The sequence below is a fragment of the Sorex fumeus genome, unplaced genomic scaffold, assembly GCF_029834395.1.
Source record: "Sorex fumeus unplaced genomic scaffold, SorFum_2.1 ptg000020l, whole genome shotgun sequence".
Lineage (NCBI taxonomy): Eukaryota > Metazoa > Chordata > Mammalia > Eulipotyphla > Soricidae > Sorex > Sorex fumeus.
This window is the reverse complement of record NW_026606077.1, coordinates 20,305,827-20,330,528: the sequence shown is the minus strand read 5'-3', so window position 1 is coordinate 20,330,528 and position 24,702 is coordinate 20,305,827. Positions and strand designations below refer to the sequence as shown.

Sequence of the window (24,702 nt, the reverse complement as noted above, 5' to 3'; positions counted from 1 at the left end):
CTGAGTGCCACTGGTTGTGGCACCCAAAAACAAAACAAAACAAAAAGGGTAAGAAGAGCTCAGAATGGAAGATGACGGTGCGTGCCACCTAGAGGGGGAGGGGGGGTGGGGAGGGGAATGCTGGGAACAAACACAAGCCCGTAGCACCCCCCCCAGGGCAGAAAATGGCAGTTACATGGGCTGGGAGAGTGGGGCAGTCATGGGACCTATAGTTAGTAGGTGATAAAAATTAAAGTTTTTCTGATCTGTGTTTTCCACAGTTCCACGGCTCATTCCAGCAAGGAGGCAGCACATGGACTTATACTAGAAGCCTGAGAGAGAAAAACGGACACCAGCAGGGGCTCCTAAGGGCCTTGGCTAGTGACAGAGGACAGAGGGATGCCATCAAAGGAGAATAAACTGAACAGAAGCTTATTAGAGAGAAAAGAAGACAAATTCACCCAGTTCATGTCGGGTCTCAGATAAAAACAGAACCAGCAGCAAAGCTGTTTAGGAGATGGCTTGGACATATAAGGGGACCATTTGGGGGAGGGTCAAGAAAACTGATGAAATTTTATATTTAAAAGGACTTGTGAGAAGTTTGAACAAGCTGGAGCTGGAGAGATCGTACAGCAGGGACGGTGTTTGCCTTGATCGTGGCAAACCATGGTTTGATCCTTGTCATCCATTTGTTCCCCTGAGCATAGTCAAGGGTGAGCTCTGAGTTCTGAACCAGGAGCAAACCCTGAGCACTGCCAGGTTTGGCCCAAAAGTCAAAGGCAAATAACAACAACATAATGTGTACTAAAAAACAAGCCCTAACTCTGATCACTGCCTAATGCCACCATAGCAGTGTGGAATGTGGGTGCATGAATGCTGACCTAAGCAGAAGATTTGGGACTGTTTGGGAGGTTGCTGGGGAGGCAGGAGAGGAAGAGCGAGGGAGGGATGGGCAGAGAAAACCACCCCCATGGCACCCAAAGGGTGAAGCTCAGAGCAGCAGCCACGCCCAGGGCCCAGGCGCCCACCTTGTCATGCACAGTCATGCAGCTGGCCGCATCCTGCTGCAGGATCTCTGTGACCCCATTGGAGAGCCGCTCATACTTCAGTTTGGGCTCCTCTTCACTCTCTTCTTCCTGCAGAAAAACAGAAAAATGGCAGCCAACATGGATTTTGGGGGTTTTGTTTTAAAGAGTCAAAGACCCCAAACCATTCTTGGGAGAACCAAAGATGATTCCCTCCATGGTTGTCATGAACCACAACTGCAGCAAAAGGTTAGGGTCTTCACGGTCCCGTCTAACTGGAAATATGGGCTGCCACAATGTCACTAACAGAATAAACTCAAGAGTTGAAGACTCAGGAATCAACCTCCCGAACTTCAAACTGTACTACAAAGCAGTAATAATTAAAACAGCATGGTACTGGAACAAAGGCAGAACTGCAGACCAATGGAACAGGGTTGAATACACCGACATCTCCCCTCAATCATGTAATCATCTAATCTTTGATAAAGGTGCAAGTAATGTGAAGTGGAGTAAGGAAAGCCTCTTTAATAAATTGTGTTGGCATCACTGGACGGCTACATGCAAAAAAATAGGCTCAGAACTCTGCCTAACACCATGTACAAAAGTAAGATCAAAATGGATTAAAGACCTCAACATCAGACCAGAAACCATAAGGTACACTGAAGATAAAGTTGGCAAAACCCTCCATGACATTGAAGCTAATGGTATCTTCAAAGATGCCACGCCACTGGCCGAGCAAGTGAAAACAGAGATAGATAAATGGGACTATCTTAAACTAAGAAGCTCTGCACCTCCAAAGAAACAGTGACCAAAATACAAAGACAGTCTACAGAATGGGAAAGGATATTCACCGAATACACATCTGACAAGGGGTTGATATCCAGGATATACAAAATACTGGTTAAACTCCACAAGAAGAAAACATCCAACCCCATCCAAAAATGGGGCAATGAAATGAACAGAAACTTTCTCAAAGAAGAAATCCGAATGGCAAAAAAGCACATGAGAAAATGCTCTACATCATTAATCATCAGGGAGATGCAGATCAAAACCACAATGAGATACCATCTCACACCTCAGAGACTGGCCCACATTCAAAAGAACAAAAGCAACCGGTGCTGGCGTGGATGTGGCGAGAAAGGGACACTCCTTCACTGTTGGTGGGAATGTCCACTGGTTCAGCCCTTCTGGAAAACAGTATGGACGATTCTCAAAAAATTAGAAATTGAGCTCCCATTTGACCCAGCAATACCACTCCTGGGAATATATCCCAGAGAGGCAAAAATGTATAGTCGAAGTGACATCTGCACTTGTTTGTTCATTGCAGCACTCTTTACAATAGCCAGAAACTGGAAGAAACCTGAATGCCCAAGAACAGATGACTGGTTAAAGAAACTTTGGTACATCTACACAATGGAGTACTATGTAGCTCTTAGAAAAGATGAAATCATGAAATTTACATACAAGTGGTACAATATGGAAAGTATCATGCTAAGCGAAATGAGTCAGAAAGAGAGGGATAGACATAGAAAGATTGCATTCATCTGGGGGATATAAAGTAACAAAGTATGAGATTAATACCCAAGAATAGCTGAGATCAGCACCAGGAGGATTACTCCATAACTTAGAGGCCAGCCGGGTATCCTAGAGGAAAGGGCAGTTCAGATAGAGAAGGGAGCACCAAATAAAGGATGTTTGGAGGATCCTCCCAGGAGGGGAGATGCATGTCGAAAGTAGACTATGGACTGAACATGTTTGCCACTCAATGCCTCTTTTGCAGACCACAACGCCCAAAAGGAGAGAGAGAACACAGGGGATTGCCCTGCCACAGAGACAGGGGGGATGGGGGGATGGGGGTGGGAGGGATATTATCCATGGTGGTGGAAAATGGGCAAATGGGCACTGGTGGAGGGATGGGTATCTGATCATTGTATAATTGAAACCAAAGCACAAAAAATTGTAAATCTACAACTTAAAAAAAAAATAAAATAAAATAAAGGGAAAAAAAAAAAGAGTTGAAGACTCAAGTAACCTCACTTCTGTGGGCTGAATTTAATCAAGCTGGTAGCACTGTAGCACTGTCCTCCCGTTGTTCATTGATTTGCTCAAGCAAGCCCAGTAACATCTCCATTGTGAGACTTGTTGTTACTGTGTTTGGCATATCAAATACGTCACTACGTCACGGGTAGCTTGCCAGGCTTTGCCGTGCAGGTGAGATGCTCTCGGTAGCTTGCTGGGCTCTCAAGAGAGGGGCAGAGGAATCGAACTCGGCTTGGCCGGGTGCGAGCTGAGCTGGCTGAGTACAAGGCAAACGCCCTACTCGCTGTGCTATCGCTCCAGCCCCATCAAGTTTATATATCACAGTAAGTATCAGCTGCACTGCCATGTAGACAGATGCCAACCAAGAACATGTGTTCAGGGCCGAGAGGCAGCACAGAGGCCAAGTGCTGGCCTTGCACAATCCCTGGCACCCTGAATGCACCCCCAAGCAATCCTCACTGCAGTCAGGCATAAGCCCCAAGCACCTCAGGGTGTGGCCCCAAAACAAACCAACAAAAAAAAAAAGGAAATACATGAACTCAAAATACTTACAATTTGACCTCATGGTAACAAAACATTCACCGTGGAGACAGATGATGAAATAAAATGTATATTCAATCTTTAGATAAGAACAGACCCCTTTTCAAAATTAAAAAAAAAACCACTCAGCAACCCCCTGCAAATCAGCCCTTCTCTAAGGAAAAGGAGACAGTGTCCCCCACTGCACCCAAGGCTACTATCAACCCCCAGAGGGCTTCGTGCTCACTCTCCATGCCACCCACCTGGAAGCACTGCTTTATATTACAGTTCGAGTGCCAATTTTTATAATGGATGATCCACAGAGGAGGGTATTGATTGTATCTCCTCATACCATAAGAATGTCTTAGTTTATGTGTGGTTACTAGCTTACATGATGCTGTGGCACTGGGAGAGGTTCATGGAGCTGGGACATATGATGGCATGTTGGCTGCCAATGCCACATATCCCCCGGCAGTATGATCACACTGAACCCTCAGCACTGCTGGGGATGCCAAAGAAGAAAGAAAGGAACCTAAGAAGAATTTAGTAATCTATACTTTCTATGATTTAGACCATGGGCTAATATGTTAAAGACAGTTAAAATAAATACCCACATTTATTTCTATCGAGAATTAGACACAAGAAATGACAAATACTGAAAATTATGACAGGATAAAGCTAGCCAACATAAAATTTTACAGAAATAATCCATGCTGCAACATTTATGTTTTGTTTTGTTGAGTTTTTTATTTGCTTGTTTGCAGGGGCCGTGCTTGGCCACGGTCAGGCTTACTCCTGACTCTGTGCTCAAGGATCATTCTTGGTAGGGCAGGGGATCAAATCTGAGGTGAGCAAGTATGCAAGGCAAGAGCCTTTACCCAGTCCTATCGGTCTCATCCATATTCCACACGATTTCTTTCAAAAATCCTTGCTTCCCAGAAAAAATTCGAGGGCCTGAAGCATGGCAATGAATCCCAGGACAACCAGAAAGGCTTAAGGATGGATACACAGCACCAGGGCAGATCATCAATCAGGTACCCCAGAGCAGCAGAGAAACCGCGCACAGAGGAGCATTGTGGAAGCATTCTGCCACAAGCACTGACCACATCCACACTCCAGGCGAGAAGCCCCGATCCTGGCAAACCTTCAGGTGCTCATGGGCACAGAATGATAACCCAGGAGACTTGAGGGTTAAGAGCTTGTGAGAAAGATCTCAGAAGGGAAGCTGGTTTGTTACATAAGCAGGGTAACACTAAAAGTGTATCAAAAGTTCAGCCTAGGACCAGAGAGGTAGTACAGGAGAGGAGACACTTGCTGTATATGTGGTCCACCCTAGTGCAAGTTTCCAGCACCACAAACGATCCCGAGAGCCACTGGGTGTGACACAAACGCACCCCTTCCTTCCAAAATCCCTCCAGTAGCGCTTTGACTCAGCTCAATTTCTGACTTAAGTAAGGCATGTTAATAACCCCTAATCTACCTGTCCTTTGCTTCATACAAAGAAAATTTCTCTCTGGACTACAAAAGCAACCAATGCCTCTCCAATTTTTCACTTATAACACTGAAGAGTCAATTAAAAATATCACTGGGTATGGCACAAAACAGAACCAAATGACGGAAATCAAACAGGAAAAATGACCAGAAAAACAGCAGATGCTGGTGGCCTACACTGGGGTTAGCATGGTAGTTCACACAGTGACCACAGGGTTGACAGAAATACAGCTGGCTCATTCAACAATAAAGAGAAAGGAGAAGAGAGATGAATATCTGAAATAGCAAGAATTACAATCAGTAAAAAAATATGAAGTTTTAGAACTGAGGAATGTAACTAACATTAAGAATACTGTGTATGTTTCCTAGAAAAGCAGCAATGCATAAGACACAATTAATGACATAGAAAATAAGTTTGAACAATGTTATTCAGGGGCCAGAATGATAGTACAGTGAGTAGGGCATTTGTCTTGCACACAGCCAAGTCAGATTCGATCCACTGAGCTCCACTAGGAATGATCCTTGAGCACCAAGCCAGAAGTAAGGCCAGGTGTGGCCCCCCAAAAAACAAACAAAACATACCAAAGGAAGGGGGGAAGAAGGGGAAACAATTGCACAGGCCACATGGGACTCAGCGAAGAAGTCCAACAAGCAGATTAACTAAGAAGAAAACTGCATCTCAGCACACCACAGTAAAAAGAAAACTATTAGAATTCTTAAAGATTATGAGACTAATGAAGCACCAAGCAGACTGAAAGCTAAAATGTTTACAGAAGCTGGAGGGCAGATAATTCCTTCTTCATGTGGTACGGGGCTATTATTCGTGCATAAGGAGGAGAAAAGAGAAATCGTAAACATATCATAGACTTAACATGTTCTCATCATAGACTGAACATGTTCTCATTTACCCTAAATTACAAAGAAAAAAAAAACCTACCAAAACCCCACCCAGCTTAATGGAGTAGTAAGTATAATATTCTATGTCACTGATTTTCTGTAAAGGTTGATGATCGGAAATTTTGGGTAATTTCAACCATAACACATAGAAAGCAAAGCCAAAATTCGAATACAGCTACAAATATCTAAAGTTAATGTCTTGCCAAGGCATTATTCAATCTCCCACAGGTGATGCCACAATCCACAATCTCAGCAATTTTTTTAAAAATTTTTATTAGTGAGACACCATGAGGTACAGTTGTAGACTTAGATATTTTTGTGCTTGGGTTTCAATTATACAATGATCAAATACCCATTCCTCCACCAGTGCCCATTTTCCACCACCATGGATCCCAATATCCCTCCCACCCCCTGTTCCCCACCCCCATCCCACCCTGCCTCTGTGGCAGGGCATTCCCTTTTGCTCTCAATTTTTATGCTTACAAAGAACTAACCTACAGGAAAGATTTCCAAAGTCAGTACTTAGTAGGCACATCAGCCAACTATTGCTGGATCTACACCTCACAGTCTCTTAGTACTTGGATGATACTGCCACAAGCAAAAGAGCCAATCAATGGAGCATGCCAAACTTACCAACTCAACAAATCCATATGCATTATTTGACAGATTTTCTATGAGAAGATACTCTGGGAGCTTGGCTAAGTGGTTCAAACTCAAGGTTCTCCACGTGTGCAAGCCACAGGGATATAAAGCCTAGGGCTGTGTTCACCATGGAGAAGCTCACCCAAGGGCTGGCAAGCTGGTACTGTGCTGTCTGGAAGCTTCTGAGTGTCTCCCGAGGCTGCTGGGATTCCTTGGAACACGACTTCAGGGAGAATGGGGCCAGAGAACCAGAAAGCTGTGATGGCACCAGGGTGAGCTGAGCTGACAGTGCACAGATGTCTTCGGGCTTGAAGCTGGGTAAGGGGGGCCCAGCAGGAGGGGGTCAGATGCATGTGAGAGCAGTTATCTGGGTCTAAAGAACAGTCACCCAGCAGGCGGGCTGGGCACTGCAGGTGACACCCCAGGAGCTCCTGAACACTGTTTGGGAGGCCCTGAGGAGGCCCTGAGGAGGCCCCAACTACCCACCCAAAAAAAGGAAGAGAAAGTAAACAGGAAGTCTCTAACTATGATGAGCTGTCTCTTCCAAGTTCAGATGTTCTCTAGATAGACTCAATCTACTGATGACTTACTTTGCATCATTAAAAATCAAAGCTGGTTATTGCTAAGTTTCCAAGATTAAGTTTAAGCACTAAAAGCAGTGAGAGCACAGGAAGCACGTTAACTAAACACGTTCAAGAGATAACCAACCCACACCCAAGGAGACACGACTGTCAACAAAAAGCAGCACTAACAAAATGTGAAAAACCACTAATTAGCCGAACCCAAAAAACACCTGATAAGAGAAGAAACATCAAATACACCCTATAAACACTACAAATTATGTATCTACAAGCAAGAAAAAGAAATCATTACAAAGTTAGCATTAAATGTGGCAGAGATGATGTGTGCGTTCTCAGGCAGATGTGTTAAATACAAATTGAGCCCTGAATGTTAGTCTTTATAATAAGATGCCACATGTTGCTCGAGTTTGGACATCAAATGTGCATCCAATGTGAAGTTAATTCTACCCTCTTGACTATTTTGCATAAAAGCACTCATCCACGGACCATTAGATAAAGTTACTGTAAATAAGGTTTGCCTGTCCTATTTATAAGTGAAAACTAAATAATTCCTCTCACATAAATATACAAAAATAAATACTCTCACAACACAGTTCACTGAAGAATTCGTTCTAAGGCTTCAAAGACCATAAAATAAAACGAAAACTCCATATGAGACACCTGATGCAGCATTTCATAGTTTTCTGACAGGTATCTTTTATGTTAAGTTAAAAGCAGGCTAAAGGTGAATTTTTAAGGTTTTTTTTTTCCTCTTTGCTGTAAACAAAGAAAAATGTAAAGTGATTCAAAAATACAATTTGCTGTTATTCTACTGCTGCAGAATCTATCCCATTTTAAATTTCTTTTTAAAAATCAGGCAGATTTGATAGAGTTTCATCTTAAAAAACTAAAATGGGGGAAAAGGCATTGGTGCAGTTTGAACTTCTATGGCAAACAAGCCGGTGTTAATAAAGCATATCAATAATTTTGTTAAATTTTAATAATCTTGCAAACCTACAAATAAAACCATCAACAGTCTGGGTTGAGATGACAGTTAACTGCGTTTCTATGACAACCTAGTGGAATAGTACAAGTCCTGACTTGCAGCTAAGCGAAGATATGAACAGACTGACATTTACCCATACAAGAAAATTTTGCAGCTTTCCTTTAAAAAGAATCAATGCCTCGCCCGACATGGATTTCCACTAAGTATAGAACACTTTTAATTAAAAACAAGTCTTTTAAGCATCCTACAGACCTCTAGAATGCTCTCTAAAAATAAATTTACAGAAGCTATTCTTACTGATGTTTTGAATTTAAAAACAAAAACTGTGTGTGGGGGGGGTGGAGGGGTAACAAATTAAGACAATTAAAAGATTTCTGCCTGACATTCCCCAGAGTACCATCAGGTGTGGCCACAAATAAAAACAATATGGGGGGGGGGGGGGGGAACGGATAAAAGCTTTCTGCCTGGAAAGCAATCTAATGACCTGTTACTAACACCAGAATAGTGAATTTTTAAATGTCACCAAGCTTAGATTCGTACATCAAGAAGAATATGGCACGCTTCACCTGATAAATTAAAATTTACCTACAAAAAAAATCTGAGGGTATTTACATCAATATTTTATTCTGTATTGAGTTTATACATACACCCCTGCTATGATCCAAATGAAGACTTGAATTTCACTCTTAAAAAAAAGTAGCTCATGGGGCTGCAGCAATAGTACAGCAGGTAGGTCACTTACCTTGTACCTGGCCCACTCAATTTCAATTCCTAGCACACCATATGGTCCCCTGAACCCTAACAGGAGTGATTCCTGAGCACACAGCCAGGAGTAAGAACTGAGCATTACTGGGTGTAACATAGAAAACAAACGAACAAAATAAGTAGCTCATGGGGTCATAGTGACAGTACAGCAGGCAGGATGCTGGTCTTGCATGCAGCCAATCGAGATCACTTTCCAGCATCTCTAGGAGTGATCTTTGAGACAGGGTCAGGCATAAATCCTGAGTACTGCCAGATCAGGCCCCCAAACTACAAAATGAAGGTACAAAAACAAATATAATGACATCTGGAGGTTAATGGAGAGATCACTACATTTTTTATTTTTTTAATACAGAACTTAAAACTTTATTTCTAGGTCATACTTCTTTATTAACATATTAACTTGGCTTTGTTTTCACAAAATAAAATACTAGGCACTTGCCTTGCCAACCAAAGCCAACCACATATGGTTGCCCGAGTCCCACCAGTAAGCCCCGAGTACCACTGTATATGGCTCAAACTACGTAACCCCCCAAACTAATACTAGATAATAGTAATGGGCAAAGTGCCTGCCAATGCTCAGAGGAAGCCAGTGAAAAACACCTACCGAGCAATCCACAAAACTTGTTCTGACCAGGGCTTTGACCCAGTCAAGCTTCACCAACAAGAAAGACCTCAGCAGAATTTCTTGGAATTTCAATATATGGAATGTCTTACTTGGCTTCATGTCTACAGCTGTGCCTGCCTAAGATAAAATCTTTCAAATAAATAACCAATGTTTTAAAATAGGATATAATAAGGAATGCTAATATCTTAAACAAACAAAAAGAACCACATAAAAAAATTTGAGGTTTTTTAATATAAAGAACAGTTTGAACATTCACAGTGAAAAGCAAGTGGTTATAAAAATCAAGTCAATAATGTTCAACCATGTGTGTAAACATATAAAGGCTTTTCTCCTTTAAGTGTCTCTAAAATTCTAATTACCTTAAGGAGAACTGAAATATGCAAAATTGGCAGACAACCACTGATATTTTTTTTAAAATGCTTAAAATCTAATGCAGAACAGTTGCATTTTAAAAAAATTGCATTAAAAAGTCTATCAGGAATTCTTTTCATAAGAATCCCCATGACATATTAAAGTAATGATTATTTTATCACTATTACAAAAAAACATAAGCAGCACAGGAAAATAAAGCACAATTGTTCCTAGACACAAATAAGAAAAAAAATTACATAACTGAAATTGAATCTTTCAAGTAATAGATCATTTGAGTCTGAAAACATAGCTAACAAATTTTAGTGTGGCAGATTTATTCACAATATAACATGGCATTATCAACACGTTTACGAGTCAAGAACTATAAATTACTGTATACATCCATTTATTTGAAACTATAACATTTTCAGTAAATGTACATGGGCAATATAGGACAGCTCCAAATGTCATATCAATCTTGAACTTTTCAAGAAAAGAGTATTAGCGATCTATGATGAAGGAAAAATAAAACTATTTTAAGAAAAATCCTAAACATAGGATTCAAAATTAATCAAGGACTAATGACTTTACTTAGCTTTCTATAATCCTACACTCTCACGAATGCTACTTTCTTAAAAGGACAAGCATAGCTATTAATTACTGCTGGCTACCCTTTTATTACAGAAAGATATGTTTTAAATTTAAAAAATGACTATTTGGAAGGAAAGAGACAGCTTCATACAGCCTTCTAAAAATGTCAAAACCTATCAAGCAAACTACAGAAACAAGCCAAGAGAGTAACTTCTGGTTTCCATTAATAACACAAGATATTATAGCTGCCTCAATGACCAAACTTTTTAAGAAAGTGACAAGGAGATAATGGAATTCATTTAGTATGAAGGAAGTGTGGCCAAGGCACCAAGGATGCTCTTCCAGCAGACTAGCGACAGATAAGCAATTACATTCTCATATGGATGCTAATAATGTGGCCAAATCTTCTACTTTTAAGCAATACTGCTGTTTACTAGAAACATATTAAACAAGAAAAGTAGCTCCTATTAGAAACTAAAAAGATGAGTCATTTTCATAGAGACAGAGACTGCAGATGATCTTCCTCATGTCGACATATCATTTTTAAAAGCATAAAATGCGTATGGATAAATCATAGACTCCTATGAACTATGGGTGATTTCTTCTTAGTACATTTACTGGGAAATATCTGGAGACATTCTGTTGTCACAACTGAGTTGGGGAGCAGGTGCTAATCTAGGCAGTGTGGTAGGAACTCGGGGTGACTAAACATCCCACAGTGCATGAAATCCTCCTCCAGAACAAAAACTTACCTAGGGAAAAAAAAACGCCAAGTTGCAAAGACTAAGAAATCTCATGAGACTGGTAAGGACATTAAAGTCTTTGCAAATAATAAGAAATACTCTCAAAATGTCTTAGTACATTAGAAAGCCATAAAAATTGCTTTTCATGACCCAAAACTATTGGAGAAATATATATATATATATATATGTATATATATATATACACATCTGTGGGGGTGAAGAATAACTACCAAAGTGGCCACCTCCCGGGGACTCAGTTTCACCCTCTGTGGGGGGGAGCCCCAAGGCCCAGAACCATACAGAAGACAGCAAATAAGGTAGGAGCAACTGCCAATATTTAGTCCATTTTCTCAAACAAAGCAGTATATTTACAAAAGAAACAAGTGCTGTTTTTAAAGGCACCATTTAACAACCACTTCAAATTTTTATATGAACCAAACTAAGATTTTTATCTCTGAAAGCTGCTTTCCGTACGGTAACACTGTGACTTGAAAAAAGGAGAAAAAGTTTAGCCTCAAATAATTGAAGAGCTCTACTTAAGATTCACAAGATATGCAGTCTTCATAAGCCTGGCCTCTCCTTTGCCCTGGAGTATCAGAATTTCATGTTCAATTCAAGGAGGGAAAAATAACCAGGTAAAGGTCCCCGTGCCCTAAGTCACATACCATAAACAGGATCAACCTCATCATTTAGTTTATATTGGGAAAGCGATAAGAATATATAGAGAAGGAGAAGAAATGAGAAAAGCAAATAAGCTTTTCATTTCCTCCCAGCCATAAGGAATAACCTCACCAATCTTCAAGATATGCCATTCAGGTGGACAATTTCTGCCACTAAAGCCAACACAACCCTCTTTTCCCTTCTTCCCAATATCCCTCGGTGATCACAAGATCCTTAGAAGCAGGGTTTATGACTTTCCATTGTTCTGAAGTTCACCTAACAAAGCGGTGGGTACCTAATAAAGACCAGTGAAAACAGAAGTCCAAATAACAGCGGACTGAGTTTAGCTTTTCTAAGACATTCTCACTGAGATTTTCAACAGGAAAATCCAAATTCTGAGGATCCTCACCAAAGCCATGAATGTCTCCAAAGTTCCCCCAAGAGAGCAGACAAAATCCTGCAATAGCAGTAACAATTAAAACAAGCTGTTACCAAAATCGAGGAGCACCAAGACTATCTGGATGAAAATAACAGCTACCTCAACACAAATTCGAAGACACTGTTAGCACTTGCACCCCAAGTATCCCCCTGCCCACCCAACTCCAGGCTTAACTTACAGGACTCTAAGACAGGGCATGTCAGCAGTCTCCCCCACTGTTTCTGACCACTGGCCCCTCCAGCTTGGGTTGCTACACCCTTCTCCTCAGTGACAACAAGCCCCTAACCCCTGAGCAATGCATCAGGGAAGGTGGAGGAGGCAGGATCCAGAGAAGGCTACGGGCAAGAAGGGGCCACTGCAGGGAGCCCAAGAACACAACCAGAGGAGAAAAGCAAGGATGTTTTAGAAAACACTCTGTAACAGAATCACCAGAGCACAGTACTTTTTAAAGACACTGTGAACAAGAAACACAACAGAGTCGATGAAAAGCCATCAACGCATGGCCCAGGCTCTTGTGTAATTGCAGCAAATCATACTAAACTCAAAGTTCCTGGAACATGTTTTTCAATCTGTTTACACCTACTGACCAGTGCTGGTCCATGCACCAGCCCAGCCTAGCTGGAAATAACTGCTGTGGGGCCACAGAGACAGTACAGCAGGTAGGGTGTTTGCCTTGCATGCAGCCAACCTGGGTTCAATCCCCAACATACCATATGGTCCCCCGAACACTGCCAGGATTAAGTCCTGAGCGCAGGAACAGGAGTAACTCCTGAGCATCTCCAGGTGTGACCCAAAAGAGCCAAACAATAAATAAATTTTAAAAAATAAAATAAAAATAACTGCTGTGGCAGACCAGTGCAGTGTGCAGGCAGACAAAGGCTGAAAACACAAGGCAAGCTAATCAGGTACTGCAGCTTGTGTTGATTAAGTCACCCCAGCGTGAGTCGCTGGTGGAGTGAGCCACTGGTGCGGCACACCAACGTCTTCGTGTTAAGACTTTCCTGTTAACAGGGAAATACCAAGTTCACAAATGCCCAAAGTTTTTGATATGAATACCTCCAAAGTTAAGGGCAAAAGGAAAAGGAGAAAAACATGCAGTTCGGTTTCATTAAAAATTAAAAATGTAGAGCCAGAGAGATAGTACAGGGGGAAGGGTGCTTGCCTTGCACGTGGCCGACCGGTTTTGATCCCCGGCATCCCATATGGTCCCCAGAGCACCTCCAGGATGCTCCGAGTGCAGAGGCAGGAGGAGCCCCTGAGCACCAATGGATGTGGCCCTCAAACAAAACAAATAAACACACAAATAAATAAAAATGTGAAAATTTCAAACACCATAGCTCAAACATATCACAGACCAATAGAAAATACTGAAGATCCAATATGTTGAGACACAAAGAAAAATGTTAAGAAATCTGATGCCAGGGCCGAAGAGATGCATGCACTGCAAGTTCGATGGTCCACACCAGTCCCCCAGCGAAGCACCAGTGGGGGCAGTGTAGAAGGTCCCAAGCACTGAAGGGGTGGCCCGGGTGATACCTAGCACCCCAAAGCCCATGAAACAGTGCATCCTAAGGCACTAGCTTTGATCAATGTCGAAGTACCCTCCAGGGGCCCTGAACACCACTTGGAGGCATCCCCAAAAATCTGACATCATTTGATAGGCCAAAGAATAAATACCAAAGGTCCACACTGATAGATACTGCAGCAACACTTATAGAAGTTTCTGAAAAAAGGAAGGAAGTAAAAGAGGGAGGGGACGGGGGGGAGGAAAGGGGGGAGGTGGAAGAGAAGGAGGAGGGGAGCAGAGGGGAGAGATGGGAGGGAGATTTCTTTGAGGTTGTAGAAACGGTACAGGAGTTAAGACTTGCATATAGCCAACCTCAGTTTGACCTCCACACCCAGCATGGCATGGTTCCATCCAGACACCCTCCCCAGCACCTCGACCCAGACCCAGGGTCCAGGTGGCATCCATGGGCTTACACACTGAAGTAATGCGTTATCCACATACTTGCCACTGAGGTAAGAAGCATTCCATGCACCACAGAAAACAAATCATCAGTATCTACTACCTCTTCTGTGTTTCAAAATTATTTTCTATTTTTTAGAAATTGATTTTTAAAACTGATTTTGTTTCGGCCATGACAAAAGAAAAAGGCAAACAAATGCACCATTTATGATATGGTCTAACAGGAAGATGCTATAACTGGATGGTAAAGAAGAACAATGAAGATTCACTCTGCATTGGTGTCACCTTGCTACGGCGTTAATTTGCAAGGAGGTTTATGTGCATCTGAAATTAGCATTTGGCTTGGGAACTAAGTAAAAGCAGATTACTCTTCAAAATGTAGTAGAGCTCATCTAAACTACTAACGGTCTATATAGAACAAAAAAGCTCCTGACTCTCCCAATGAAACAGTCCCTCCTGGGTCACTGCCAACCTAGTTTTCCTTGTCTTGGGATTTGAAATTTGAAATGAAAAATCAGGATTTGCTCTATCTCCAGCTTCCCAACTCACCCTGGAACCCTAGAATCACTCTGTTGTATTCTTACATCTCTTCTCTCTTCCCTCTTTCTCTTCCAAATATCTTAATGGGCTTTTTCTCCAGAGATCCTTGACTAATACATCCCTCCTACCAGGACAGAAAACTGATCATGGCTGCTGGCAGAGGAGAGAGTAAAGGAGAGAAAACTATCCAAAAACTTACCCAGAATTCATATTTGTGGCAAGTCACAAAACAGTTTTCTCACTCCACTTCTAGCTAATGAACCAGGCAAATGACGCAAAACCTTAGCTACCCCACAAAACTCCTCAGACATTGTTTCCAACCCAGATGGTCAGGGTGATCTTAGAGTGGGGCGGGACAGCTCGCAGAAGTCCAGACAGCTGCTACCACACCCCAAAGTCGCCGCCATGCCTCTCGCCAGACTACCCACCAGCTCAGGACTAAGTGTCACAAAGAACATGTGCTGCCTGCGACTCCAGGTGCAGAGGCCCTTTCGGCTGGAAATACTAATCTTCTCAGAGTCCAGATGGATGACCTTCCAGCACCTTTCCGTACCTCCAGAATCCCTGGCAGCCATACCTGCGTCCCACCGCACTGCCAAGTCAGCTCAGCTACCAGCTCATTTCAGGGTCTCGTAAATAAATCTCAAATGAGAGCAATCTAGCTGCAAAAATTTCTCAGACACCCATCCGTAACCAAGACCTCTGGAAGGCAGGTGGGCCAGCTCCCAGCAGCCGCTCCCACACCCCAAGCTGCTGCCATGTCTCCAGTCAGACTGCCCACTTAAATATTCTGGATTTCCTGGAACCACATCTCCAAACTCTACAACACTGACTTTCTAGTAGAAACACACCAGATGGGATGGGATGTAATGCAGACGTTAACCAGTCTCCACTAACAAAACCATTACCACAGAGGCTTAACTCGAAGTGACAGCTCAGTAAACCCTCACACAAGGACTTAATGTCCCCATGGTGAGGTTCAATAACTTTCACAAATTTTCTTCTAGGAAATATTTCTTCATCATTCCATTAGCCATTTGGTGGTAACAAGCAATATAAAATAAATTATTGTGGACCTGCTATGGGGGCAGACTTTAGGGCTGGTTGGGAAAATAGAGACCACAGAGAAAAGAAAGTGACAGTGGTGGTGGGATTGGTGCTGAAATACTGAATACCTGTAACAAATCTTCATAAACAACTTTGTAAACCATGGTGTTTAAGTAAAATGGGGGAGGGGAATCAGTTATCTTGCTTATTTGCAAAAGTGGGAATGGGGGGATTTGGTATATATATACATATATATATGTATATATAAACCTCAAAGGACTGCTGTAAGAATTAAATGTGTGAAATACCAAAGCATAGTATAATGATAAGTAGTGAATATCAATAAAAATATTAGTACTTTGTGTATAATAGTGCCAAATTTAAACTATACACCTCATATTCTTCTTGTTCTTCCTTCTGAGCTTATTTCCTATCTCATTCCCCAGACATATCTAAGTGGGAATCTTGTCACTAGGAAAGGAGCAAGGAAAAATGCAATGCTACCTACTCCTATTATTCATCCAATAGCTTCTCCCGAATCATTGTAAAGATCAAACATCTCTGGAAAAATCACCTCAAAATGCGCAATCACTGATGCAGTAATGACAACAGTCTAAAACCTCCGCTTATTCCTTAAGGGTTCCTTTACCTTCTGATACTGTTTTTTGTTGTTGCTGTTGTTTTGTTTTATTAGTGAAACACCATGAGGTACACTTGTAGACTTACAAGTTGTTGTGCTTGGGTTTCAGTTATACAATAATTGAGTACCCATCCCACCACCAGTGCCCATTCTCCACCCCCACCAAACCCAGTATCCCTCCCACCCCCTATCCCCCATCCCACCCTACCTCTGTGGCAGGGCATTCGCTTTTGTTCTACCTCTCCTTTTGGGTAATGTGGTCTGCAGAAGAGACATTGGGTGGCAATCATGTTCGGTCCATAGACTACTTTCAGCAGGCATCTCCCATCCTGGGCAGATCTTCCCAGCACCCTTTATTTAGTGCTCCCTTCTCTATCTGAGCTGCCTTTACCCCTAGAGTATGCGGCTGGCCTCTAAGCCATGGAGTGAACAACCTGGTATTTATCACAGCAGTTCTTGGGTATTAGTCTCTTATTTTGTTACTTTATGTTACCCAGATGAATGCAATCTTTCTATGTCTGTCCCTCTCTTTCTGACTCATTTAGCTTAGCATAATATTTTCCATGTAGTAACACTTGTATGTAAATTTCATGACTTCACTTTTTTCTAACTGCTACATAGTACTCCATTGTGTAGATGTACCAAAGTTTCTTTAACCAGTCATCAGTTCTCCGGCACTCAGGTTTTTTCCATATTCTAGCTATTGTAAACAGTGCTGCAATGAACAAACAAGTGCAGAAATCACTTCAACTCTACTTTTTAGCCTCTCCGGGGTATATTCCCAGGAGTGGTATTGCTGGGTCAAATGGGAGCTCAATTTCTAATTTTTTGAGAGTCATCCATACTGTTTTCCAAAAGGGTTGAACCAGTGGGTATTCCCACCAGCAGTGAGGGAGGGTTCCTTTCTCGCCACATCCGTGCCAACACAGGTTGCTTTTGTTCTTTTGAATGTGGGCCAGTCTCTGTGGTGTGAAATGATATCTCATTGTTGTTTTGATCTGCATCTCCCTGATGATTAATGATGTAGAGCATTTTTTCATGTGCCTTTTAGCCATTCGGATTTCTTCTTTGAGAAAGTCTCTGTTCATTTTGTTGCCCCACTTTTTGATGGGCTTGGATATTTTCTTCTTGTGGAGTTCAACCAGTACTTTGTATATCCTTGATATCAACCCCTTGTCGGATATGTATTTGGAGAATATTTCCCATTCTGTAGACTGTCTTTGTATTTTGCACTGTTTCTCTTGAGGTGCAGAAGCTTCTTAGTTTAAGATAGTCCCATTTGTCTATCTCTGTTTTCACTTGCTTGGCCAGTAGTGTGACATCTTTGAAGATACCATTAGCTTCAATGTCATGGAGGGTTTTTCCAACTTTGTCTTCAATGTACCTTATGGATTCCAGTCTGATGTTGAGGTCTTTGATCCATTTTGATCTTACTTTTGTACATGGTGTACTTTTTGAGAGAATCATTTTTTTTTTTACATTTTTTTTTTAATTTATTGAATCACTGTGGGAAAAGTTACAAAGCTTTCAGGTTTAGGTCTCAGTCATGCAAATATCAAACACCTTTCCCTTTACCAATACTTATTTTTTACCACGAAGAACCCCAATAAAACCCCACCCCCCACCCCTCCCAATGCCTGCAAGGCAGATGAATTCTAGTTGATACTCTATCTGCTTTGATTAGATTCATTGTTTCAATAAAAGATGCACCACTATTTATTTATGAGTTTACCCCCTCCCCCCACATCAGACATGCTGAGAAAGCATTGTGAAGTGATTCGCTTTCTACAGCTGGGTTCAAGAATTAAATGTTGGTTTTGGATTTCCGCTATTTTGCTAATTAACCCTGGAAGTATTTCTACTGAGAGTCAGATAATTAAGAGATTGGTTTCTGTGCTCTGGAGTCGTGATGGGCATGATGACCTGGATTAACACATAGTCCGTTCACTTTTCTGCTCCAAGCTGCTGGGTTCTGCATTAAGTCCTTGTGCTTCTGGAGCCGTGGCCGTGCTGGAGAACCGCTCGTGGGGGGCAACTGGTGACCTTGGTAGGGCGTGAAGGACGAACCGGAACACCTCCCTTCCCATGAGGTTTTTGTCGCCCCTGCACCCCCGGCTCATACCTGCTGTCCACAAGGCTCCCATGCGGCCACCATCTTTCTTTCCAGAGGGAGGAGGGCGGAAGGGAGCAACACCCTTTCCCCTCCAGACAGACATGATGGCCTGGATTAACGCATAGTCCATTCACTTTTCTGCTCCAAGCTGCTGGGTTCTGCATTAAGTCCTTGTGCTTCTGGGGCCGTGGCCGTGCTGGAGAGCCGCTCGTGGGGGGCAACTGGTGACCTCGGTAGGGCGTGAAGGACGGACCGGAACGCCCCCCTTCCCATGAGGTTTTAGTCGCCCGCACACCCCTGGCTCATACCTGCTGTCCACAAGGCTCCCATGCGGCCGCCATCTTTCTTTCCAGAGGGAGGAGGGCGGAAGGGAGCAACACCCTTTCCCCTCCAGGCAGACATGATGGCCTGGATTAACGCATAGTCCATTCACTTTTCTGCTCCAAGCTGCTGGGTTCTGCATTAAGTCCTTGTGCTTCTGGGGCTGTGGCCGTGCTCCAAACTTAACTCTGATTTTCAGGGAGTAACGTTGGGTGATTTACTTCCCATTGATCACTTTGTATATACAGAGATGTCGCGCAGCCGCATAAGCGGCCGCGTGGTTTGGAGGAAAAGTCCTAGTTCCCGCATACTCGAGCTATGCTTGTGGAGGCTTCTGGTCACCGGGGTTCCATCTGGGGGAGGCGGGATGCGGCACCTACCCCATCTGGGACTTCCAGGTGATCTCGGCTCTTTTTGGAACCTGGTTTCTTTTCCGGGAGCTGTGGAGCTAGCCCTCCATGTGGTCCTTCTTCTCTCTGTATGGCTGTGTGCTGTAAAGATGGCGCTGGGGAGCGGGCCGTGGGCGAGACTTCCGGAATCAGAGAGCCGGGAGCCGGGATGGTCCTGGCGGTTTGGAGGAAAAGTCCTAGTTTCCGCATACTCGAGCTATGCTTGTGGAGGCTTCTGGTCACCGGGGTTCCATCTGGGGGAGGCAGGATGTGGCACCTACCCCATCGGGGACTTCCCGGTGATCTCGGCTCTTTTTGGAACCTGGTTTCTTTTCCAGGAGCTGTGGAGCCAGCCCTCCATGTGGTCCTTCTTCTCTCTGTACGGCTGTGTGCTGTCAAGAGAATCATTTTTACTCCAGGGAGGTCTCTGGAGAAAAATTCGTACTTCAGAGTAAAGAATTCTGATTAGGCCTGAAAGTGCCTTTGTCTTAAAATGATCACACTGAAGTTGAGAGAGCTCCCGAAGGAGACGAAAACCACACATACTTAGGTGCACTGCAGTATTTCCTGGGGCCACAGGAAGGTGTCCTGGAGGTCCTGAGGGCCTGGATGTGGGGGAGGGCTGTTTTGTGTTATTATCACTTAAACAATTCATGGACATTTACTATGAAGACACACACATGTTTATAAATAGAGCTCCTGACAGGATTAACAGACTTATACAAGTATTTTCGGTATGTTTTCCCTTGGTGGTCATAGTCTACTTTAAAAAAAACTCTGAGGGGGATGGCATGGAGGAGTGGGAAGGCTACTGGGAGCATTGGAGGTGGAGAATGGGCACTGGTGGAGGGATGGGTACTTGATCATTGTATAACTGAAACCCAAGCACGAAAGTTTGTAAGTCTACAACTGTACCTCACAGTGTTTCACTAATAAAAATAAATAAATAAAATGAACTCAGAGGGAAAAAAAAACTCTGAAAAATTAAAAAAAAATCATTCAATAATATAGTCCACTGTATTACTTTTTCTAACACTGCAGTGACAAATTACCATAAAGTCAATGACATGAAGCAACAAAAACTAGTTGTATTACCATCCACAATAAATTCCTCAAAACCAAAATTATAACAGAAGGGCAGCAGTGCCCTGAAAGTTCTAAGGAAGAAACATCTTTTCCTACTTCTAGAGAAGGACTGAAATTCTTGGCTGGTGCCTCCTTCATCATCTGCTTATAAACACCCTTGGTCCACCAAGTAAGACAGAACAACCCCCAACTGCAACCTAATTCCCACCAGTCTACCATTATTCTTCCTGTTACTCAGATTTTAATAATCAAAGATTTTTTTTTAAAAAATGGTAAATTATGGGACTGGTTCCCCAAGTCACAGCTAAAGGATTGTCCCAAAGTTGAATCATGATCGCCTGTAGACACTAAGTGGGAAAGCAGTGAACTGCTCCAGCTTAGAGTACTGCAAAGCCTTCTGATCCATCTTGGTGCTTCCTCTTCATTTCTCATTCTCACTGGGCATCCTACACAACAGCATCCAGGTGCTCTTACTAAACAGTGCCCGGCAAACCACAGCTATGTCTCATACTGTAAAAAGCAACTCCATAAACTGACTTCAAGTTCATGTTCCAGTCACTACTCCCTCTCAGGCGTGATTTTCCAACACTCCCTCCAGCCCCATTCATATCCTTGAACATGTTTAGCAAAATCCCACTTCAAGGCATTGCATTTGTTCCTCCTTACCTACAAAACCTCTTTCCCCCCAATGAGAGCGACAGGTCAGCAGGGTGGGCATTTGTCTGATAAGCAGTGAACCCGAGTTTGATCCCTGGCACCACAGAAAGTCGCCCAAGCCCTGCTAGGAGTGATCCCTGAGCGTAAAGCCAGGAATCAGCTCTGAGCACTGTTAGCTGTGGCTTCCAAATCACAAACAAAAAAGGCCTTTCCTCCAAATATTTTATCAGAGTGGCATTCCCTCATGACCTAGTGTCTATGATCAAGCCCTTAACTTATAACTAAGAATCGTGGCACTTTGGCCTGGTCCATTTCGATGCCAGGGTAGCTCACCGCTTGCCCTGGGTCCATTCAGTCCCTCGTCGGGACCCTGCTTTTGGGGTGTTAGGAATCAAGGGCAACTGAGGCTTAAGTCGAGAAAGCAGTTGCCTGGGAGTGAGTAATATTCAAAGCCAATTAAACCCTAAGTTACAAAAGCATAATATTAACTGTCTTTCTGTATCTATACAAAAAGGACATTGCATTAAACTATTCAAAAGACATAAGGAGAGGAGAAAGGCAGTATTTCACTCATACATATAAAATCATAGATTTCTGAGGAATCTAACCTTACAAGTTAACAGAGTCTGATTAGGGGGAAAGCTGATTAACTGGGTGGGGAGGAGAGCATAGGGATGAATTTACAGATAAACACAATGGAATGGAAGTGCCTCGGGAGCACTGTGATGAGTGTAACCAGATAAACCTAAACTCCTTGTGGAGAAAGGGAGAAAGGACAAAGCAATGTCATCCTACAACCTAAGAATAGCACCTTCTCAGCCTCAGCTCACACAACATACTATTCTTACCCAGTTTACTTATTTGTACCCACAACATTTTTTATCACTTAATACATGTAACTTGGTATTTGTCCATCTCCTCCATCAAATACTGGTGTATCCTAGCACTCCAAATATAACAATACTCGATTAAAAACTTGCTGAGTGAACAAAATGATGTTTCAGTCCATCTTGGATGGCCAAAAATAAATTTTCTCCCAAGGAGAGAAATTATAAATTCCACCACTCTATCATACCAAAAAGTCATGTTCATCTTTCATCTTCTAATAGTAGCAACAGAGAACCTGCATCTAGAAAATTTCTGTTTCCAAACATAATATTTATAATACATGCCTCACACGAAATGTTTATCCATGCCTGAATGATGCAATAAACAGCAGAACTAGTTAATATTAATAGCTCATTAAATCAAAGAGCAAAATGTTAATCCAAGAGCTATTGGGAAGGATATAATATTATAACCCCAAGTTGCATTTTTCTCAGCAATCAATTCCATAACAAGGTACATTACCATTTTAGTTACCGGTTGCTAAATATTTGTTTACAAAAATACATTAAAAGAATCAATTTAAATTTCAATAAATGATTCACAATGTTCGAGCTGCCAGGTAAGAAAAATAAATAATTTTAGAGTGATGTCTTTTCTGATTAAAAAGTCATCTCCTGATTTCTCATAACTTCCATTCTAACAAAACATAAGGCCTCTCCTTAGGGAGATGGGTTTGTGGTGACAGTCCAAAGGTGGGAGTGGGTGTTTCCCCCCAGGGAGCTTCAGGTTTGGTCCCTGGCACTGTGCGAGTTTACACAACTGGGAGTGACACCCTCCACCTCAATCCCTGCACCAAGAAATGGCTGCCAACACATTACGTGAGGCGCAAAAAGAAGAACACTCCTTGCAGCTGATAAATCAAAAAGGGGCATTTTATTTTAAAATTAACTTCTCATTAAACCAATTATTTATCAATTTTAAACATTACTTTTATACATGTTATTTTTTTCATGTTGTTCTTTGTTTGGGGCTCACCTGGGGTTACTCCTGACTCTTTACTTAGAAACTACTTTGGCAGTGCTGAGGACACTAAATGGGGTGCTGGGGCCGGTCACGTGCAAGGCAAGCGGCTTACCTGCTGTACTATCTCTCCAGCCCCTACACAGATAACTGTAAATGATTTCAGCTATTTCTCGGTCCACATGGTTTTTGAAAATGAGTATCATCTGACCAATTCAAAGCCTCCGAACTGTGGTGTTGGCAAGAACTAAGTCAGATCAGAATGAACTTCTGTTCAAGACGTACAGTGGCTAAGACAAATGCCTGCCTTTCAGGCAACTGACTAACCCCAGTTTCATCCCAGGTACCACACGGTACCCCAAGCACAAAGCCAGGTGTAGCCTCCAGCACAGCTGGGTGTGTTCCACTGCCCCACCCCCCACCCCGAGAGGCTTGTTTACTAATAATATTAATAACAAAAGTTACAGAGTGGTTATATTAGTTAACTTCCCTGGTTTTATTTGCCATGGCCCTAGCAAGGGGAAAATACTTTACATTGGGTCTTCGCTACAGTGGAATACAGTACAAGCAGAGAAAAGCTTTACTTTAGCTCTATAGTTGCATCATAGTGATGAAGGTCACGGGCAGCCTGCAAAGCAGACCTCAGTGCGTAGGGATCCCCACTAGGCCTGCTCCTCTGTCCCTGCCACTCCCTTTCAGCCTCAGAGTTTTCTCTAGATTTTTGCTGTGCATAGACTCTTGAAATGCTACACCAAAAACCTGATGATTTTACTGCCAAGTTCTTTTGCAGCAAACTCCACAATGAACTCTTCTAAGACAGTATATACTTCTAAATAAATATTCTGAGACTCTTTCAAAGTGGCATTTTTTTAAACTATCAATCTCCACGAAGAAGAGCTGTTTCACATATCCATGTACAGAAAAGACCCTAATGACAGGTTTGGGTTTTTCTGTTCCTGCTGGTGCCTCAATTTCCTTGCATCCCTCAGAGAAGTATAAATCTACTCAGAAATGAATCTGTGCTGGGTTCAGTCAGTACAAGTCCAGAACTCTTTGCTACACAACATACTTATCCCATCTTACCTAACACATAATAGATGAAGCTAATAGGATATAGCTCATAAAAAAAAAAAACATAAGAAAACTCAGCACAACACAGCACACTGGAGATACACCAAAAAAAATCGAAGAAATTTATGATCCTCATGGTTTCAATACTGTCCTGCATTAAAATTAATGAGACGTTTTCATTATCTAGAAACAATCCTAAAGCAACCATCAAATTGCTGCAACAAGCAACTATAAATTATCTTAAAACAAATGAAAGAATATGACACCTAAGCAAAGATATGTTATTAAAAAATAAAAAATTTAGAACTGGGAAACAGAATAACCAAGCAAAATTATTCACACATACCCACACACATAAACACAACATACACACACAAAAAAGTGGAGAGGGCCAGAACCAATGAATTGAGGGCAGATCAACAAAAAAAAATGATCCCATCTGACAACACAGAGGAAATAGATTGAAGAAAATTAACAGAGTCTGTGAAGATAGTCAAAAAGCCTAATATTCATGCTAACAAAGTTCAGTATGAGAAGAAAGGGTAGAACTGAAAAAATACTCCAAGATAATAGCTGAAACTTTCCAAGTTCAGTGAATGAAATCAGTTTAAAAGCCACACAAACTCCAAATAAGATAAATTAAAACAATCATGATAAGAGACATCATAATTAAACTTCCGAAACTAAGTTT

At 42.2% G+C, this 24,702-nt stretch overlaps 1 protein-coding gene across 1 annotated transcript in view; it reads right to left on the bottom strand.

Annotated features, from left to right (window-relative positions):
- The window catches only part of VPS41 (VPS41 subunit of HOPS complex), a 193,512-nt gene that overhangs the window by 156,407 nt on the left and 12,403 nt on the right, over positions 1-24,702 (bottom strand). The window contains exon 3 of the mRNA XM_056113358.1: positions 1,008-1,115. Within this exon, the coding sequence (XP_055969333.1) occupies positions 1,008-1,115 (108 nt within the window). The remainder of the gene's footprint in view (positions 1-1,007; positions 1,116-24,702) is intronic.